The sequence below is a fragment of the Tyto alba genome, unplaced genomic scaffold, assembly GCF_018691265.1.
Source record: "Tyto alba isolate M040663 unplaced genomic scaffold, T.alba_DEE_v4.0 Super-Scaffold_2, whole genome shotgun sequence".
NCBI lineage: Eukaryota > Metazoa > Chordata > Aves > Strigiformes > Tytonidae > Tyto > Tyto alba.
The window spans coordinates 9,833,663-9,856,621 of NW_024881282.1; the positions used below are offsets into that span (position 1 = coordinate 9,833,663).

Genomic DNA, 22,959 nt, shown 5'->3' on the forward strand with positions numbered 1-22,959 from the left:
GGAACACTGTTGACTTCACTGGGCACTTCATGGACACAAGAGGAGAACAGAAAAATCAGTTGAGTTTATAAAGATCAGGTAAGATCAGAAACAGATTAGCTGACTGCAAATTATATAGTTGGGTTTATTCTTTGTGAAGTTCAGTTTTGGTGTAACACTTTGAATGTTACCTTCTAAGAATAAGAGATGAGTGAAAAACTTAGAATTTCTTTAAGAGCAAATTCCACATTTGAAATTATTCAAGTCATGGCAACTTCAACTGAAAATTGGTGCCTTCTAAGTATTGCACAAAGTGACAAAATAACATTTTTTAAAAAAAAATTCTAAAACTCTACATCATTTTCATTATTCATGAATTAACTCATGACACATGGTATCAAGTCAAGCCATGTCATAGCATTCCACTGTCTGTCACAATTATGTATCATTACTCCTGTTCTGTCAGGAAATGTTGGAATAAAACATCAAACAAGACGTAATTTCATTTTAATTGGAAATTTTCCTTTTTTCTGAAATATGGGATTTTAATCTGGGAAATTTTTTCAGTATTTTCACAGTGATCCATACAGTTAATGAAAAATGGTTTCTCAAAATGAGGTTTGCCAACAGAAAACTTCTAATTAAAAAAGTTTTTGCCTGCAGCAGACATTCTTCACCCAGCTCAAACCTCAACCTCTGGGTAAATTTATGCTGCACATTGAGAAAGTGCTGCCAAGTTGCAGAGGGTCATTACTAAAATTTAGAAAGACTATTCAGCCCAGACCATGGTGAAGCTCTACAAAATTCATTTTAAGAAAATAAACTAGATGGTGACATGGTCTAATTTAGATAATCACAGACTTTCATTTACTACAGCCCCCTAGGCCAAAATCTGCAGATCTTGCAGCTACCTCACTCTACAGAGGTTACAATAATAACATTCTTGAGAAAATATGTAAAATGTAATCCTGAAAAACTTCCTGTGAGATTGTCAATGGCAGAAAATCTCCACAAACATAAACCAAAATAACATCACTAACTTCAGAGACCAGCAAGGATATGGCCTTAAAATTCTTCTATCTATACATAAGGAAAACCTTATGGATTTAATAGATGGACCACTTAGTGGAGAAGGAATTGGCTGAATTCAAACATTCAAAGAGTTGTGGTCAACAGCTTGATATCTGAGTGGAGAGCAGTGACAAGTGGTGTTCTTTAGGGGTCAGTGTTGAGACCGGCGCTGTTTAACATCTTTTCTCCACTTTGCAGACCTGATAAACTGCAATGATATTAGGAAAACATTGAGGATGATCAGAACAAGAATATTGTTCACAGCCCTTTTTACTGGATTATTAAATTGTAAAGATATTTTAATGTCTCCACTATGCTTCCTCATTCTACAGCTTATAGAAATTGTGAGAACAAGACATCTTCAGGAACCAAATCAAAGAGAGAGAACAGAGAGGTTCTGCAGCATGGGTTAAATAGTACAACTAACATCAGGTTAAGAAATAGATTAGGAGGACAATGTATGTTTCTGGTTTTATTCTCCTGGGAAATCCCAGAGAAAGATCAGATGGTTGAGTTGACTTTTATTAAGAGTCCTTACAAGTAGAAAGGAAGCTTGGCTGTCAGGTTGCTGAGAAGGTCTACCAACATCAGAGCTGATGTCTGAACAGGCTACAAAAATAAAAAGTAATAGAGACTCATCTTCCAGTATTTCTTATTTGGGGCTTGGATTGTGTGACCTCTTCTCAAAGTCCGTATTTTAAGTGCCCTCCAAAACAACAGCAATCCACAGACTTCCATCCTGCAAGTCTGACTGTGGAAAATTATTGGTTATTTGCCAAATCCTTTTGTAAAGATTATACCTTGTATTGTGTTGGCTCCTGTCAATAAAAGGACGTGTTCTGTAGAGACAAAAAATATTAAATGACTGAGTATATGGTGAGATACAATAGCCTATTTTATCTTAGGAACCTATAAGTATAGAGATCAAAAATGAAAATAAAGTGAATAAATTTTCTCAACATGAATAAATGTACACACATAAATGTCTGCAGATATTATGTTGCCTTTTAACAGCCAGACACAATGGACAAAGTAATTTAAAAATATAAAGCAATTAAGCAGTACATTTGCTGACATGCTGCATTAGCTACATGGCAGGAGTTTTAATTTAGCTTATTCTAATTTCATCTTTGCTATGCCTTTTGAAATATATTAGCACTCTTTTACGTGTTTTCCTAAGCCCTTGTGTAAAAAGCAGAACATAAATGAAGTGAAGGTAGGTACTTTGATCTTCAGTCTTAATGGAAAAAGAATTATATGCATTGTCATATCAGCAAATGATTTCCTCTTGAATATACAGGCTTTGCTGATCCACAGACTGCAATATCAAATGTATCTCAAAGCGGTTTGCATAACGCACTTCACATCTACATGAATGGCTCCATGTCCCAAGTACAAGGCTCTGCAAATGATCCTATCTTCGTACTGCACCATGCATTTGTTGACAGGTGAGTTTAATTCTTCTTAGTAAACCTGATTTATTTTCTGTTTTTATACTGTGCTTTTCACCTACATTTCAAAACTGCAAATATTTTACATACGTTAACATGCACAGCATTTTCAGACATGTAGAATTGAGCTCTGCTATTATTTGAGAGCAAGTGTCTTTTCTAACCTGCCTGTATGTTCACTGGATTAAATATAATTTGACAAGTTGACAAATGCATTCAGCTTTTATTACCAAAGTAAAAATAGTTCTTCAATGATGTCATAGTGATTAATATATATGGATGTGTATGTCAGGAAGTTTGGACCAAAAGTGCGTGACTCATTTTAACACGACTATAATCAGTTGGAGCAATTCCTTTACATTCTAAATGTCAGTGCTGTTTTAATTTCTATTCCATAAGGAAAATCCAAGCTTGCTATTCATAAATAAAGACGAAAAAAATCTGTATTTCAGTGTGACAAACAAAATTATGACTGTCTCTTGGTGAAAGAGAAGAGTACAGCTGTGCAGAATGAAAGGAAAGCAAACAGAAAGATATCATGTTTATTAATAAGAAAGTGTAGGGGACTACATTTTTGCCAGAAAAGAGTGAAATTGATACATTAAAGACAGGATTCCAAGTTTTAATGGTGACCTTAAAAATTTCTGTGTCACTATAATACACGTGAATGGCTACAATTTACTGTGGACTGTATTACACCAAACTGTGATGACTGAAGAGCAGTAAAAAAGAAAGTTAGCTAAGCAAAAGTCTGTAAAAGCCACAAAAACAACACTTGTCCTGGAACAGTTTATATTTTCTTACCAGTCATGCTTACTTTCCCACCATGCAATGACTGTGACTTGGTTACTACAATGCTTAGAATAAAAAATCTATTACTCTGTACAAACTTTTGGGACTATTTCATAAATCTGTGTGCTCAGAAACCTATTGACTGAGACCCTGCTTGCATGCAGCAAGGCATTTATTCAGATGAAAACCGAAATGGTTTCTTTATTTGGGTCACTGAGGTATGCAGCACAGGAGGGATGCAGATTATATCTTGCAGACATCATCTGGCAGTGACGTTCTTTATTTTCAGTCAGTTGACATCAAAAGTCTTATATAAAAGTTTATCTTATTTAATGAAAAAGCTAGTAGATGTAAAAACTCAAATTTGAAGAGGAGCTTTTTCTCTTCAGTTTATATATTTAATGAGCCTAATGGTTGTATACTTCATACCCATCCAGAAACAGGACATCAAGTCTGAGCAGGTCACCCAGGCACCAATGGAATGATTCCTTCAAAGGGTGACCCACCTGTCTTCTGCTCCTAATACTGTAGGGTATAATTAGCCTTCTGGAGGTGTCAGTTTTGAAACTCTTTTCTGTGAAAAACTTTTCCTGAGAACATTTTAAAAGTTGTGATTTTACATATCCACCCATTGACTGCTTGACAGGATGGATGCACAAGGGTTTCAGGTGCAGTTACAAATTTCAAGTTTGGTGCCTGGAAATTAACTTTCCAACATCTAGGCTATTAGAAAATGGATCAACTGAATATTCAAAGAAAAAGAACACAGAAGAGAAAGCATTATGCTCCACATTATCAAAAGAATTGTTTTCCTTTCTTGAAAGTGTTTTCATTCACATGTGTATAAGATCTACGCATCTCAGCTCCCACTCATTGCAGGGCTTAAGTAGCACCTTGGTTTTCATGCTGGCCCCTCTCACAGAGGAGTTTCAGTCATAGTCATTATAAGCCCATGGAAATACTTTTCATAATTGCAGTTGTTATCCATTTTAGAAGGCAAAATTATTTGCAAAAGACAATGTCATTAAATCCTACTAGTGTTGAGGAAATAAATCACTGCACAGGCACTGTGGGGGCAATGCAGATATCCATGATACAACCTCATCCCATCTGTGGCAGAAAGAATTTTACCAGTGCTCTGCAGCTGCTGTGTATATGGGCTTCAGTACACATGGATGTAGAAACTGATGATAATGCTGCCTTCTGTATAAGTGACAGAAATACATTAGCATGATTAGGGTTACTTAGCAGCCTTATCCATGACAGATTAATCATGCTTTTAGTTATAATTAATAAGTAGGTGACTGATAGGTACGTACAGTACATTTTAAAAAACCTTGTTCCTCTCCTACATAGACTTTAAATCTGAAGGGCTATGAAGAAGTTCTTTTCTGAGAGGCAAGCAAGAATACAAAGAATAGTGGAAACAGGAGAATCAGTCTCCACAACAGCAGAAGAATTTTTTTTGGTCTTTATCAACTTTTTTAATTTGGGCAGAACACTTTCGTGCTGATGGCTTTCATTACATTGGGCCAATGGGCTTTTAACTAACTTATTAACTAAATCTTCTGCCAAGGGAAGCATCTCTTCCAGGCCTTGTAGGGACATGAAGAGTTATATGATGGGGTGTGTAAAAAGGCTGGACATCATCAACCACAGGTCTTCTGGGTTTTGCAAATGCAGAGAGCAGCTCTGTGTCAGGAAATCAAGAATGGTTCAGCATTCTGAGCATCTGTGTAGGACCCAAAAGAGGGATTCCTCACTCCACTGTAAATTCCTTGGGTGAAACTGAGCATGCAGTTTGCTGTCCCAAACTCACATCTCCTGGGGATGTGTTTCCTTCCTATCAATTTCAACAAGACTTTTGAGGAGTTGTTGATCTGAGCTTCAGCTAACCCATCTGTAAAGTGGGTGATATTAGATGCCTACGCAACAGGGACACTGTCAGTGTAAGTGCATTAATGACTGTGAAATGCTCAGTTACGACCATAATAGGAGTGATAGAATTAAGGCAATAGATCATTGGAACTGATTTTACATAGAAACATATGGTACAGAGGAGGATAAACAAGTGTATACGGAGTCTGCTGACAGGTGTGAGCCAAATGTTAGGAGCTGCTTTCCAAACTGAGCAACAGTCAGTCTCCCATCTGCTACCCCCCAGCCTTTCCCACCAGGCCTGATGCACAAAATGAGGGAAGGATGGACAGAGCAGAGGTGAGATTGAGATCTCTCAGTTGAAAATAAATTTCCTTACAAACTCTTCCCTTTTATTAATGTCATTCTCTTTCAGCAGTACAGAATTATGAAGGTACACAGGCAACAGCTTTCTTAGCAATGATAAATCAGGCTCCTTGCCTTCTTATGTGCTAGCTAAAGACCTAGGCATCAAACCTCAATGCTTGATAAAAGCAAGTGACTACCCTGAAAATTAATAATTGCTAATTGAATGGCTTAAAAAAAGATGCAACAAAATATACATTCAGCAAAAATGAGAGCTTTTTTAGCTCTCTGAAGCATTTCTCTTAATTGCAAATCTCTTTGCTATTCAGATATGCTCTACAGTCAGCACAAGGGAATGACAAGGGAGGAGTCAACCCACTCAAGCTGGAAGGAGCAGCTGCACAAGCAGTAAAAGCAAGGGCCCACAGTCCCACTTGAGCTCACTAGGGTGTTTTCTGTTCTCTGAAAAGAAACTCTTTCCTCTGTTCCAACTCTTTCAGAGCCTTCATCCCTATAGCCACATAGTATCTTCAAGTTTTCCCTGCACTTCTGTCCTTTGAATGTTTCTTCCATCTTTCTTCTCATTTGTTCTGCACCTCTTCTCTTCTTGACTTCCACATCCCATAAGTTCCCCTTGCAAACTGTAAGAAAAACTAAATAGCAATGTCTAAAATATATTGCCATTAAAGATCTCCATACTACTTTATACCTGTACAGCAACTAATGCAATAAGGCCCTGGTTCTCACCTCGTTTCTAAGTTCTGCAGTAATGGACAGGGTTTATTACAATAATGTGGATGACTTTCAAATGCCCTGATTTTAGCACAAGCAATTTAGAAATGATTTTCTAGAGACACACAATAGGCTGTAGGATTTCAGTCTCTCACATCTCTAAAATCTAGTCTCATTAGATTATTTGCACAGCTAGACTCAGATTGTCAGTTCTAGTGATACCAGGATTACAGGACTTTTCCTCCAGCTTTCATGAGTAATGGCACAGCTCAGAATAATGCTGCAACCATCATTGCATTAACCTAGTGCTATGCCCAGGTGTTCCTCTGTTCATACCCTTCTATCATTTCTTGTCTCTCTATCACATCAGATGATCTGCTGGTCTCTATTTTCAAGGCCCTTGACTCCTCATCACCAAATCATTCCTTATTCATTGTTAAGGAATTCACTCACCCCTCCAATAAGTTTGTTGTATCAATATCATACATCTGTTTGGCATTCGGACAAGTCCCTCCATATTCCTCCTGGCTGGGCATTGTTAACCCACACATCCACAGATTCAGTCACTGTTCTTCCCTTCAACATGACACAGAAAAGCTCAGACATTAGTAAGCTGAAGCCTTCACTTAGTGGGTGGACTGTTCCAGTCCCACTGCATGGTTGCCTAGTCCTCCTCCCATCTGTTTGTATGTATCTGTTGTCCCTTGTCCTATGTGTATATTACAAGCTCTGTCATAAAGGGACTGTCTAATTGTGCTGGTCTGTGCAATGCCTGGCATATTCTTAGCCTCTGACTATGGCTCTCAGGTATCAAAGCAACATGAGCTACAGAAGATAGCAGTTGCTTAATTTACAATTATATGAAATGACAATGACAAGAGACAGCTGGACATCCCTATGCTGATCTTGGTGCTTCAGTTACTCTTTTGTTTGTTATCAATCACAGGGGACTAAATTCTTGCATCAAAGAGAAAAAAGCCTTCAGGGGTGGGAGTGTGTGCATGTGTATTTGTGTGTGTATACATGCAGTCTGGTGAAAGGAATCCAAGTCAAGCATAAGGTCACATAGGCAATGGAGACACTCATTTACAGCCCCTTACATACATGCACACTTCCAAGCAGGGGCAGAAGAAACTCTTCTACACATCAGCTTCATAGCCTGATGAAAATGCCACAAATTCTGCCTAATCAAGGCAAATGTCTCTATGCCGTTCAGCAACATCAGCTGCCATAGACTCCTCTGCAGGATGCTAAAATAACCTCTTCTGCTTCAGTGGCTGGAGCTGAGAGCTTTAGGAAATGCCAGACTCTGGTTTATCTAAGGATCTAATAATAAAACACTCCTTATCACATTTCTTATCAGTGAAGTGTTGAAATGAAAAGCATATATGGAGCAACATGTTCAAAAATATATTAGAACCCAAAATCTACACATCCTGATTTGCATGCCAGCAACATCCCATTCCCTAAACCAACTTTATGGACACTTTCAGTACCCATGGACTTAATATACTCACCATCACATTAGCCTCTTCTTCCACTCAAAAAAAAATATATATATTTAGCATTATATCAAAAGTGATTTTGTTGGAAAATAACAAGAGGAAATTTGATTTTCACTCCCAGGAGATGTCAAAATAAAAGCTTCTTATTTTTTCTCTGTTTTTGAAACAGAACATTTTCATTTTCTCTTAAATGTCATCTCAGGTTTTTAAACCAAAAAATGGCACAAGAAAAACCAAGTTGTTCTCCTGTTTTGAAATGTTGACAGGAAACAAGAACTTTTTTTTTTTTTTAGCAGTTAAAAACTATTTGCTTCAAGAATTTGGAACATTTGGAGTGAAAGCATTCATAAAGAATCATTAGAAATTCTTGTAAGGCAACACTAGGTTTCCAGACTTGTTTAATACATGAAATAAGAATCATTCCTTACCCTGAACTGTCTCCAGTTGGAGACAACACAGACAAAACATGAAGCCAAGGAATTATTTTCCCCATTTGATACATGGAAATATAGAGACAGCAAAACAAGTGACTTAAGCACAGCTGAGATGGAGATTGTAATACAGTGATATATCAGCTAATGACAAAGCAGTGTAAAAATGGAGAAATCACTGCATAGACACTAAGCACATGATTAATTTTCTTCCTTGATATGTGCACATCAAGACTGTTATTACTTTATGAGGTATGTTTGCAAAAAATGATGACACAGCCTAAAAGTCATATTTTTCTGGAGCTGAATGAACTATGGTTTGGAGCCACATGAAATCTGTTAGACAAAGGCAGGTCAAGAGGCTGCCATTAGCAATATACCTCCTCCCATAGTAACAGTAAACCCACAGCGCTTCTGCATCATGACAGCTCAGGATCTTACAGACCGTGCCCAGCACTGTATCCTTCCTAAGTGCCTGGGTAAAGGCAGTGGATGAGGTGAAGTCATGTCCATAATTATCTCTGGCATGAAGGTGAAACATGGTTAAAGTCCTTCCACTCAGTGAAACCATGAACACTGCTGAGCTACTGCTATGCCCAGGGGTAAGCAAGTACAGCTTTCATGAATGAAGCCTCTGGGATCTGCTCCCAACCTAGGGATGTTTTGCACCATTTCAGAACAGAGCTGAGATGATGGTGTGTAGCTGGACAGCCCCTAATGCTCCCAAATACTACTTTACCTCCTAAAAGCTTTTTCATTTTGCTAATATATCTTTTGATATCTATCAGCTGAGTGAAATCTTGTGGAAGTTGGTGGGTGTTACAGTCATTTCTTACTTGGGATACATGTCCATAACCTTTAGGTTGCTTTTTGGAATTAAACATCGGGATTATAAAATGTTACTGCAGAAAAATAAAGAACTGTGTTCATGGTGTGGCAGAGATTCGAGTGGTGGGACAATATTGGTGGGGGTTGTATGGTTTAAGTGGGACTGTATGTATATGCTGAATGCATGCAAGATGGATAAAGAGGGGAAAAAGCCCACTTCAGAAGCAGACAGGGAAAGCAGCAGGAAGCAAGGGACAAGTGGAGAAGCACTTAGATGTGATCATTGTGGAGTAGTAGCACGATATCCAAAGAAGCCCCCATAAACCATTTTAACTGTAGAGCTATGAATAGTGAGGAGCAATATGTAGGAGGTTACCTTGGATGCAGATATCTCCTTTAGAGCCCCGCTTATGGTTAGTAAGACTATAGTCAAAGAGTTACTGACTAGCGACCAGCTCAGATGCAAACATGTCTGCTGAGGCACCTTTTTGTCTTTTGATTGAATGAGTCCACTCAAAATACTTCTTTTTATCTCTGCACAACATCTAGCACAGAGGGTTTGTTTAAACTCAAGTTCAGAAATTACTATAATACTACTGCCCACAGCACATGTAATGCCTAAGATATGTGATCCATTACTTGTGTATGTAATAATCCTTAGCCTGGGAAAGTTATCTCCCCACCTCCAAAGCTCTTGGGGGAATTAATTATGTTTTTACAATGCATCTTGGTGGCAGTTGCCTTTTCTCCCTCCATTGTGTGCGTTACAGGGCTCCTACTGGGAAGAAAGCCCTGATGATCATGCATAGCTACATCCCACCAGCAGGCTCTGAGGCACAGCAGCAAGGTAGCCCAACTCTGACCCTTCTCTGATGCCTAACAAAATCACATCATGACCAGCAGCTCCTGGGCTGGAAGCCACCCTGTCACAGAAAACAGCTCTGTTTTACCAGGGGCATCAGAGGAAGAAAACTGCTCTCCAGCAGAGCATTTCATTTGTGAGTGGGCCAGGAATGGCTTTGGTCACAAACTTTATTGGCACACACAAACTCCTACAAGTATGAGATACAGAGCAGATCAGTACTGATGGGGTGGGAAAATTAAGCATGAAAATTTTTAGAAATTAAAACAGGGAAGTATTTGTCTTGATTTTGTTTCCCCTTGGGGGTGTCCAAAAATGTGCAGGACACACACCCCCTTTGTTAACACAAGCCCTCAGTTGGCACTGAACCAGAGCTGCTAACCTTCCCCTCTTAACCTCTCAGGCTTAGTATCATGTTAACCAGAGCTACTCAGCTTGTTTGATGGGGCTGACTCACCCAAAGTGGGCTCAGTATGTGGGTAGAGTGAGTTCACATCTACTGCAAAATACCACATAAATATATCCATGGAAAACAGAGTGTAAGTGGGAAGGTTGGGGTGTTGCTGAGAAACACAACTCCCCAGTATCTCCTTTGATATCACTGTGCCTAGGGCTGAACAGAAAACCTTACACCAAGATTCTGGAGTTGGACTCTAACATCTATTTCAGTAAGCCTGGGCAGTTCCTGCTATTGCAGTTGCAGACCACCCAAAGGGGTGTAGGAATAGCCTTGGAGGGTCACACCATAGGTCCGTCTAACCTGTACCATGGCTAGAGGGGTGGCCAGAAGCAAAAGTGAAGGAATATAGGTTTAAAGCAACCCTCCTCCAGAAGACCTCCCTGCTTTGTTTGTTGGACAGACAGGGGTTGAGTCAACATAGTACACTTGAGGTTGCATCTGCGTCTAATGTAACCAACACTCTTAAATAGGTCCTCTGACAATCCACAGATAAACCATACAGAATCAGAGACAGAGAGAAATAAGGACAAGGAACGGGCTCTGGAGGTAAATGTTCTTTTTATTGATTAAGCATACATAAAGCCTATAGTGCTGCTGATCCACCCTGCCTCAGGGGAATGGCAAGAGAAAGGTTAAACAGACATCTTCTGGATTATATGTGAAATACAGTAGTTGGCATTCTCACTGCTACGTCATTATTCAGGCTAGATGTTTGTAATGACCCATTCTGCTCTTAAAAATCAATAATATCAGAGGTTCAGTTCAAATAGTGCCATTTAAAGTGCATGTTTCATATCAGTCTTACTTCAAGATTTCAGTTCAGCCAACACAGTTAGAGAATGGATGACTTTTTACACTACATATTATGGAAGTGATTAGTGTTTTTTAAAAGGAAAGGTTACTTTGCCCTGAAACTTGGCAAGAGCCACATGGTTAGTCTTCACCTATTCTCTTAACACTGGAGGAGGAGAAAGCTCTCTCTGTGACACAACGATCAAGACAAGCTCTGATACAGACAGCTAGCATAGAGTTGAATTTTCTTCCTGCAGCATTTCTTCAATAATAGCTAATTGTAAAAAATCACAGGAAAACATGGTACTTTTCTCACTCATGTGTAGCTACTTTCTATTCATTAAAAGAAATTATCACTTTAATACCATAGATGTGATTTATATATTACATGCCCTTGTGAACCTCAATAATGACAATCTCTCAGTCTCAAAAGAATTGAATCAAATCACAGAGCAAAGGAGTGGGTTACATAGTCAGTCCAGCTACCTCCACAGCAGTCCATTTTAATCTGCTTGTTATCTTTATCTTCAGGGGAAACTAATTATTAAACTTCTGAGCAGCTGGCATTTCTACTATCTCTTACTTCAAGTGATATTTTTCTGTTAGCTGCAAACCATGGCAAAGATGAAACTGAGAAAGTTAACACAGGGTATGCACTCCAGCAAATATTTGGGTTTGTTTTTTGTTTTTGTTTTTGTTTTCCATACAACTGATGTTTGTATTTCCTTATTTACAAAGCATACAGGACACACCATCCTGTATCACCTATATCTTGGGTTTTGCAGTGTTGGACATCATTGGAGACCTAAATCTGAATGAGAAAAATATTTCTAGCCAAACCTTGACCTGGTCTGACAGCAGGGCATGAAACAACACACATAATGACAACTATTTTAAGTAACAAGAACTTCTCTCCTGCACCTAGGAAGAGTCATTGTTGACTTTCATTGGTGTAAAACAGTGACTGGCTTGACTAAGAAAAGTGACAGAGTTTAGATCAGATACCTGACTGAATCTCAGCCCAGCTAAGCTGCACCTAAACTCTTTCCAGCAGCTGTGCAGAATAAGTTTATACAGGAGTTAGCTTGTTTTGTCAATAACTGGGTTACAAGGAGGCACTACCTAGTCCTACACTAGGTAATACTGGCATTCCTCTGTGCTGATTCCTGCACTATTTTCAACATTAAGCTTCTGCTTTCAGTGTCATGAACAATGTGTCATGCTCAGCTTATCCGTTATCTCCTTGTGCAGTAAGAGTAAAGGTCTTTATGTTGTAATCCATCAGCAATGGATCAAACATAAGATGGGCTCAGCACTTGTTGGTTTATTATACCAAATTTTCTGAGAATGCAGAAAACAAGGATATTTCTGTGAGATTAATTGACTAGGAAAGTGGGTTACAGGGCTGCTCAGCGTATTAGGCTTTGTGATATGGAAGCCATGGCCCAGGCTTAGTGGGGTTGAAGTGCCAAGTAGCTATATGAGTTTCCTGGGAAGAGTTAGGCATTTTGGAATGTGACTCAAGAAAATCAGCACAGAAAACGGGGAATATAAATGTAGGACTTCAGCAGCCTCTCCAAGAGAGGAGCAGCATATGGTCCTACACCACCAGCAATGATCTCTGCTCAGGATCGAATCCTCTGCAGGACTTGGTTGCCTGAGCAGCTTTCTCTCACAACAGAGGCTTGGGAGCTGCTGCCTTTTATATTCTAGAAGATAAACAGTTCGAGTACTACATGATTACTGGAGCAATGACTGGAAGCTATGTAGCTCTCTACACCCAAATAAGCAAGCTAAGCAGCAATGAGACATCCAACTATAACTTTTCCAAACGGCTATGGATACTCACAGTTTTTGACTTAAAGAGTCAACTCTAACTTTGACAGTTTCAGCTGGAAATGCTGAAGACCCTTCTCTTCCCCTAATCCTACAGAGGTGTTGAGGGTATTTTAAAGATAAGGCAGCAAACTACTCTAAATCATATCAGTAGAGGGAATATTAAAAATATCTCATAATCCCATCAGCTGCAGTAACTTTGAAACTTTCAGTGAAGTGGGATATGGGCAAAGAAATTGGCAGTGGTTGTCTCCTAAATAGGATTGGTTATGTGGCACTATACCTTTACTGTCTCCCTCCTCCTTATTTCCTTTATCTGACATTTTCCAAGCATCCAGCTTGTACAGTGCCATAATTGAGAACAAAGGAGATGGAAGGAAGTACAGATGCTTGTAGTGGGATGGTGAAGCAGAGCAGAGCCAAGATCCTCAGGCTCCACATGGCTCCCTGGCTCTAGTGGTACTTTGTAACGGGTGGGAAGGTGTCAGCATGGTGTACATTATTATGCCTCATCCAGAGAATGATCCTTTAGGAGACAGCCTGCAGCCCATATCAATCTGACTGGATAGGTAAGGGTCTTCATGTCATCTGCACATTGTCCCTCAGTGTTGCAGGTGGTCTATTCTACTGTGGTCCACAAAAACAAACAACCTTTTCTTTCAGAAGGTGGAGTAAAAGGAAACAATGAAGTGGGCCAGACCTTTCCTGAAAATGAGTATTCATACGTCAGAGACATACAATCGACCTACATGGGAATATATGCTCCAAGAAAAAAAATAGAAGCACAATATTACATGAAGGAACAGCTCCATTGCATTAAAACATCCTTTTTTTTTTTTTTTTTTTTATGTTTTGTGCTACTCTGTGTTTAAAGTGTTAGAGGTTGACAAATCTAGAAGCCCAAATGTGGTATGGCTACCACAGCTCCATGTTCTTGGGTCCAATCAGTAGTGGGGCCGAGCATGTATTCCAAATAGGCACACATAGACATAGAAGTTACACATATGTATATGCATATATGCATATGTGCTTAACCAGCTACACAGATCAACACAAGAAATATAGCACTCACAAAAATTCCAACAGTACCAACAATGTCATCCTCTTGCCCTCTTTGGCTGACCAGGATGAAAGCCTGTTATGGGAAAATATACATACATATAGATAGCTTATACTAAGACAGTCTGGATTCCCCGGTAACTGACTGTAGACACCCAGTCTACCCATTAACTGACTGGATCCCCCGATCTCCCAGTTGCCTCACCCACAGGCAGACACAGGCATGCACACATGCACAAACAGGTCTCTGGTAGCTGGTCCAGAGACTGGCACAGAAGTAACTTGACAGTGATATTTCAAGGGTTTGTGGAAGAGGCGCTGTGCCCAAGGACACTTGCTGCATGCTGCAGCTTGCAGCTGATGATAGAAGCCTGGATGTTCCCCAGCAGCTGGGACTAGACACAGAGCCAGCCCTGTAACCCAGGGCAGTCCTCAGCAGTGATTCAGCAGCATGGGATGCATAGCCTCAGAGGCCTTGGATGGGTTTCTCAAAATAATTGAGGGCAGCATTTTAATTTTTAATCAGACACTTGCATTATGACTAGTGTAATTTGTTTTCAACTGGCCAGAGAATCCCTGTAGTGTCTTTAGCCAACTTAAAACAAAAAGCAAAAAAAAAGGACACTGCAATATAACCTCATACATTGGCAAACAGTACAGTGCCTTGACTTTACAACCTCAGCATCAGCAGCTCTTCCAGGACTGAAGCACCAATGTTTCTCCCAAATGCTTGAGTTGGGAATTACCCGAGGTGACTTTGTAATACCAGCTGACTAGTGCCAACTTTTAAAGTGATGACTACTGTGTAATCACAGTCCTTGGACTGGCATTTCAGCTTTCCTCAATTTGTTTCCTTTTCCCTTTCTTTCCAAATGCAAATACATGTTGCTTGCCAGATTTCTTCTACAGAATGTCAGATCTCATGATACTGAAATAAATTGTATAAATGAGCTCTAAGCAACAATATTCTGCCTTCCTTCTGCCATAGTCAGACTGATCTAGCCTCAGTCTCACAACTGTAGGTGAGGAATGAAAGTCTGTGTCAAATCTGGCACAGCTAGTGACATGGTTTCAGATTTGAATGTGATAAAGTTATTAATGTCTTACAAAGTTGCCATCTAACAGCTGAACCATTAGTACTGTGTGCAGGCTTATCTGAGGCATGGAGAAATGAAGATGAGGCTATTGAGAAACAATGGGCAAAGTTTCACTGTTGCTTTAAGTCATCTTAACCTGACAGATAGGTTAAGAAGAAGAAATGGTCCTGCTCACCAGTTAGTGCAATCTGTAGGTGCTCACCTCTGTTCCTCTTTTGTGCTGGTACTGGCCATCATGGAAAAACATCATTAATCGGGTCCATGAATTTATCTCACCTCTGCTATCCCAGAGCAAATGAAAACAAATGAGATGTTTGGTTTTAAACCAAATCAGTTCCTTAATCCTTGTTACGGCATGGTTGTGCAAACGCTTACAAGGAAAGTGAGGACAAGAAGGTAGGAGGCAAGAGGAAAGCAGGAACCAGAGTGACCACGAACCTTCACTATAAGGTGAATGTAGTCTTCCCACTGGGGACACTTGCAGTGTCCCACATATTCCTGGTTGCATGGCAAAGCAATTCATATAGAGGTACCGAACCCTCTTGTTCCCCCTTTCCTTCCCTCTAGCTGTCCTTAGTTGCAAGGTAAAATACACTGGATTAAACTTCTTGAAAACCTTCCTGAAAGTCCAGTTAGGTTTACATTACGTGGCAGTGTCTCTGCAGTGGTCCAATACAAAGAAATCTTTAATAACAGATATTTAAGGTCTGGTTTCTCCTCCTACACTGCAATTGGTCAAATGTAGATCTGCTCATGACTGTGGAGGTACACTGTTGGGAAATGGCTACCAGGAAAGATACTTTTCAAAATGATAAATAAAATGCCTACTCTTATTGTAGTAGTCAACTTTTTCTAGGTTTTAAGATTTCTTTCCTGTGAGCAGCATCTTTTTTCAGAGTACACAACAGTATCTGGAACAGTATGAAGTTATCCAACCTATATACAGCAGTGCTCTTATCCTCTGCTTGAGATTTCCCACTGGCAACATAAACCCATTTATTTCTTGACTCATCCTTTCATTAGCTATAATCCCATTGCATATATTATTCATAGAATAATATGAATTCAGAAATATATATCGGAAGCCTTTTTTTTTTAATCATCCACAAATCAATCTTATTTTCCCCCCACTCTTTAAACCAAGGGTTTTTTTTCAAATTAATTTTCCACTAAGGCTCATTTCATTGCTCTTTGTATAATCTCATATGTATGGAGCAGAACAAGGAAAATATTCAGGTCCATTTATATGCAATTAAATGGAAGTGATATGTCCATGTCTTTTATAGATGGCTTTAATTTTCTCTGTAAAAGCACCTTATCACACTAAAACTCTTTGCAAAAGCAAAGTTTATTTCCCCTGAATGAAAATTTAAACTACCAAAGCATCAACATACCAGACCGGAGTCTTTAATACTTTTTACCACATACCAGCTCTTTAGACCTATCAGTGCTGGTACACACTAGTATTAAGCTCATTAACAGTTAGAGAGATATGTATACACATATAGAGCAAAAAATTTAAATAAAATTGAGACTTCATGTTTTGCAGTGGTATAATCTGACTCTGAGGGGTATCATAGTCTGGCAGGCACAAAGTGGCCCCAAAGCTGAGGTCCCACTCCATCACAGCACGTCTAGTATGAACTTAGGCAAAGTAGAATGGGGCTTCTAACATTTTCTAAAATTTCTCTAATATGCAGGAGGGATATTCTTTGCCTTTATGACTTTTTGGGAATCCTTCTGACCAGGTAACCTCCTTGAGCTATTTCTACATCAAGCATGTGATGTCTGTTTGAATCAGAGGGTTTAAGTCATAGTTAATATATCGTCTGCCTAGATCAGTTTTTTTCCAATGTTTAAATACAAACACTGAACCTTATTTTAGACTAAATTAAAGCCATTATATAATATTAAACTTCTATTTCTTATCACAGAAATAATCTTTGCACACACTGTTGATGATCATAATCTCGTAGTTTTAAAACCTTCAATATTTACTTTAATAATACACCCACTACAAAATAATTTCTACTTTAGAAGTGTAATAGAGAAACTGAGCCTCTTTGATCTCTAAATGTGAGACAGAGAATCTTTCAAAATTCAAATTATTCTCCTATCTCTTTTGGTTCCTTAGCCTCTTATTTGGGACATACACTTTCGGCACTTTCATTACTTTGAGGGAAGGAAGAAGCCTCCCAGATGGAAACAGTCTTTTCTCTAATCTAGATATAATTATTTTTTAATCTGTTCAAGGCCTTTAAATAAAAACTACCTCTTCCAAGTCACTTTTACTTGACACTGAATAAATACAAAGGACAGTAGGGCTATCAGGAGACTAATCTCCATTTCATTTACTTAATTTCCTTATTTTAGATTTTTATTTATTAGGCCCTGATTGCTCGTGACCCTTCTAGGTAAGAGTTGTGACCCTGAAGAATTTATGGTTTATTCCTGCTAGATCCCAGATTGGGTTCTCCCCATTTCCGTTCCTGAATAAAATTCTTGATGACTTTTGATTAGCTCTTCTCTTCCTTCCTTTATCCTGCCTTGTCTTCCCCACCATGCTCACATCCCATCTGCTTTCTTCAACACTGCCAACATCTCCCAAATGACACCAGTCTAGATGGGATTGCAATGCTAAAAAAGTCTTTGTCTGTGGAAAATATCACTCCAACCTGTACAAATAACTAATTATCTTCTTGCCTTCTTTGTCTACATGCTGAGGAAGAAAGTAACTAACCAGACTGCTGTAGGAGTCAGACAGATTTCTCTTTCACTGAACTTCTGCCCAGTACTTTATTTTGCACAGAAGGAATATGGAGATTGGATATCACAGAGCCCTGATCTTTTTGTTACCTGTAGCCTCATTATGTCAATAAAGGGAGGCCACGTGGAATAAAATTGCCCTTCAGATGTCATTTAGTTCATAGTCCTGTTTTGTTAGGTTGTCAGGGCCAGGGGACGATGCAGAGGTTCATATGAAGAGATCATAATAGCAGTCTTCTGTCAGGATAACCAACTAATCTAGGGAGTTCAGGTCTGCTGCTTTGCCGCAAACATGGGTTTTCTACTGGGAAATTTGTCACTCCAAGAAGAGACCAGCTAATTGAATCAGTATTTTGTTTCTCTGCATGTAGCTTTAACTCTGCAGACCTAAGTAATTCCAAGTTTGCAGCTACTGAGCAAAGCATAGAAAACAAGTATATATTTTCAAGGTACTAAAAGGAAATAACTTCCAACATGTCTGCTTTTAAGGGAAGAAATCTTCTATCAACAGTAAGTGGATCAACATCTGATAATGGAAGCACTGATTTCCCTCTGTCACAGAATCCATATGCCTGTTATCAGATAAAGCAACTGTCTCTGTAGACCAAGGCACATGAAAGAATTATCAGATGATCCATCGTAGCTGGTCAGATGTGTTCTCTTTGCCTAAAAGAAAGGGTAACCCTTCATGAAGGAGAACACATTTGATGCTAGCTGCCTTGAATGTAGACAGACATGGAGCAAGTACCTTATTTGAGGGGAAAAAAAGTATCCTAAAATGTGTAATTCAGTGGCTCTGAAACAAAAGACAGTGAGATTATTTTCTCCAGATAAACTTTTTTTTGGCCCAAATCTTCTCAGTTAAGACAAGTCCCCAAGGACAGGAGCACTGTGTCAATGTCACCACCTGGCTGATACAAAAAGCCATAGGCTACTTCAGGATTTCAATTTTCCTTAAAAATGTATGAAGGGAGTTAACAGACTCAGCTGGGGCATCATAAAATGTAACTCTCTGATATGAAATGCCTTATGGTGCCTAAAAAGAACTATTTGTACCTCACAACAGACATACTGCTTAAATCATACCCTCTCCATGGAATTTTTCCCCAGCTGGATGCAATTGGAAGGTTTCTTTTTCCACCCAGCTGGGAAACCTTTCTTGAAAGGCAAGGTAATGTTGCTTCTTCCATATCTTTTCCTACAAATTATGAGTCAGGCAGGGAAATGGCAGTGCCCCCTTTTAAAAGGAGAAATACAAACAGATGAGGATGTAAAAAATGCTACTGATATATGAAATCTTTCAGTTTTCTCAGGTAAAAGAAGAAAAACATGAATATCCTTATGAAAATACAGAGAATCATACATTATCTTGCCAAGAAAAAAAAGTGTTGTGAGCTCATCTTACTGAACAACATGGAAAGTAGCTTTTAAGTTGAAAGAATAAATGCAACTTTACCCAATTGCTTGATTAACAAGTAGCATATGATCCTAATCTTTTAATGTGTCAAAAAAAAAAAAAAAAAAAAAAAAAGCCAAGGTAAATGCACAGGGCTAGCTACTCTCAAGGGAGTAGTGGAAAGTATGACTTAAAACCTTAATGGATGTTTCTGAGATTTCTACAATGATATACAGATATGTTTGGTGAAACAGATTCAGTAAAGATATGATTTCATGCTGTCTAAAGGAGAGAACTGTTCATAAACAACTCAAATTGTGCAACATATCTTGTGTATCAGCATAACTCATCAGATCAGTAATTAGAGGCATACAATTGTGTCTAAATCTAAAGATCAGCTGCAAGGGCAGACAATTTAATGTTCCTGCTACTGCTAAGAAAAGTTTGATATCTAACGTGAGAATCACACTGCAAATGAAGGATACCAAAAGTACATATGTTCATTTCCATGGAAATGCTTTGCATTTGCATTCTGCTTGAAAGATTACTGGCCTAAGTATTCTTCTTGAAACTGCTTATGAAACACCAACATTTAAGCCATTCGGAGGGGATGCTGTATTTCAGGGTATGTCATATGAAGCTATTTAAGGTGAATGACAACTTCTAACTCTGAACCTTGTGCTCATCAGCCCTCCAGGTTTCAGAATGTGGCAGCTCAGTGTTTTCTAAAAATCAGGTCTCAAGAAGTACCTCAGATTGAGCATTCAAAATCTACAGTATGGATCATCACCAGACTTTGAAAACCTCTTCCAAGTCCTATATCTGCCTTCTTCTTAAAATATTACCATGTTCCCATAACCGAAGTATCTCTCTACATCTAACAGCCCTGTGCTTGCAGAGAAGAGCTATCTCAGCTCCCACCTACAACTGATAGGAAAATAAGTCACTGATAGTCAGGGTGTTGTGCCTAAGACACAAGTAAAAGCTGAGCATGGAAAGGATTGGAGTCCAATGCACCTCCCTACCCCTCCTCTGGCTAAACTGATGCTCTGGTTTCCTTTATATTCTATGCCTTTTTTCATGATTACTGCATTTCTCTATGCTGTTCTCCAAAGATGTAACCTGACTAGAGATTTTCTATTCAAACTTTCTTGTGATAACTGCAGTTGAAGCCTTGATATCATTGTTTAAATTTAACCATCTGAAAGCTTCAGATGAATGTTATTATTCTGACAAGAATTTTTCTAGACAGGGTTGATGATATTAACTGAAGAAGAGATCCACAAATGAAGATTTTAATCAAGATTAATACCTGCATTGTTAAGGGTTGACAAGGTGTATGAACATAGTGATGTTTTCATCTATTAAATCTTTTGATTCTAAAAAAAGAACCAAGGTTTTGGACCTATCTCTGTTTTGATGAGTGTGAGAAGGCTTTAATTTGGTGGGGTAAGCAGAGTGTTTCTCAATATTTCTGCCCAAAGACAAGAGATTTTCTACCAGCAGAATTCCTGGATACTCTGCAAAGATCCTGTTGCTACCGTGCACTTGCATGTAGGGTCTGTGTTTCTGAGATAACTCAAGTCTCTGAACAGCTGGTTATTAATTAGAGTGTGGGGGTAAAGTCTATGTCCTCCAGTCAGTGGCCAGTGTCAGGGAGGTGAAACTGTTGTGTCAAGGTCTCAGTTAAAGTACAATCTACAGGTCTTTTAGACCATTTCCATCCCTCATAACTGATAAATTAATTCAGTGATTCCTCCCTGAGATTGACGCTGATAACCCCCCTTCTAGAAGTATCTTCTGATCGAGCACAGGGTCCTCTTTCTTCATGTATAAGGAACCTGCATCTGCTTCTGCTGCAGCATTTTGCCACTTCCCCTATTCCAGCCTGGCAGATCCAGGTGTCTGTTGACAAGCCATGATCACCATGTAAACAGCAGGGGATCAGGGAAAGGATTTGAGGAGTGAAACAAAGTGAAGAGCTCAGCAGAAAAAGCTCAGACACAAAGAGGAAAATTGAAAATATTTTGGAAGGTTGTTAATTTTGCTTTCCAAACACATCCAGTAGTTGACTTGAAAATGTCAATAGAAACTCTTTCCAACTGCAGCCTTTAAGCTTTCTGCCTCCAAATTAAAGAACAGACAGCTGACAGACTGCTGATGGGAGAAACTTTGGCAGAGAAAAATGGAAGGGAGCAGCTGAGGTCAGAGGTGTGGGTAACAGCTTGTATGGGATTTACACGGCAAGGTTTTGGTAGCGAGGGGGCTGCAGGGATGGCTTCCATCAGAAGGTGCCAGAAGCTGCCCCCATGTCAGATGGAGCCTGTTCCAGCTGGTGGCAAGGCAGACCTGCCACTGGCCAAATCCAAGCCCATCAGCAGCGCTGGTAGCTCCTCTATGATAACTTATTTAAGAAAGGGTAAAAAAAGCTGCAGAACAGCAGCTGGGAGAGAGGATTGAGAATGTGTAAAACAACTATGCAGACACCAAGGTCAGTGAAGAAGCTATAGCTGCAGAGAGACTCTTTCCTGACAGCTGACCTGCTTTATCAAGTTTTTGGACTTATATAGCTTATCCCTTTTTGTCAGATGTTTCCACTCCCTTGATGATATCAAACTCACCATGGTATAACCATACTTTAATTCAGGCATGAAAACCCTTGGTAGAAAAATAAAGGGGAACAGGACCGTGTAACTGGCAACAAGACCATTCATAACAATATGTAAATATTTCTCAGGGTAATGAGGAAGGACTGAGGTCTTTAATCCTTTTCTCTCTAACCCTCACAACCACGTGAATTACTGGGCAGAAATTGAAATCATGTCACAGTGAGACAGTGAACTGCATTTATGGAATTTAAAAACATATTCAGCTTCTTTGAAGTACTGCAGGCATTTGTTTTTTTGTAGGCTTGCACAGGAACTCGGCACTGAACTAGCTAACCCCAAATGCTTTGGAAAGTATTACATGCAGATAAACACAAGTCATTGCATGCCACTCTGTCCCTAGGGTTCACAAAAAAAGCATCAACACTTCTTTTTAATTTTCAAGATGAAAATTTCTGTCAACCTCCACCATTAATTGACATGCTTTTTCTTCTACAGCATTTTTGAGCAATGGTTAAGAAGACACAGGCCCATGCTAGAAGTTTACCCAGCAGCCAATGCACCCATTGGGCACAATCGAGAAAATTACATGGTTCCCTTTATCCCCCTTTACAGAAATGGAGAATTTTTTAAACCTTCAAGAGACCTGGGGTATGACTATGAGTATCTGCAAGAACCAGGTAATGTTACTATTTTGGGTAAATGTCAAATTTGTTGCCTCTAACCTATAATCTGTAAAATGAGAAGATATTTAAAAATCCTTCTATTTCAGATTTTTCCCTGAATATAGTCCCAAACTGTAGCTGGTTGTTTTCACATTTCTTGTCTGATGTAGCATCAATGTGATACCATTAGAAAAGTTCGCAACACAAATCAGTCACTGACATCAATGCTGTCTACACGAGCATATTAAAAGCAGAATTGGATCCAAATGGTCAGCTTGTGATCAGAACTGGGGAGAAAAAGTGCTGGATTTTGAGTCTGCCATTTGCCCAGTTCAGCTTTTACAGTGAAACACAAACGGAAACCGGTGGAATTTTCAGATTTCTGGACATGGTTTAAAGGAGGCCAGA

At 39.2% G+C, this 22,959-nt stretch overlaps 1 protein-coding gene across 2 annotated transcripts in view; it reads left to right on the plus strand.

Annotated features, from left to right (window-relative positions):
• TYR (tyrosinase) overlaps nt 1-22,959 on the plus strand; it is a 46,379-nt gene that overhangs the window by 14,732 nt on the left and 8,688 nt on the right. The window contains exons 3-4 of one of the 2 annotated variants that reach the window (XM_009968062.2): nt 2,351-2,498; nt 22,385-22,566. In XM_009968062.2, coding sequence (XP_009966364.2) covers nt 2,351-2,498; nt 22,385-22,566 — 330 coding nt within the window. The remainder of the gene's footprint in view (nt 1-2,350; nt 2,499-22,384; nt 22,567-22,959) is intronic. The other variant, XM_032991000.1, reaches the window with a different exon arrangement.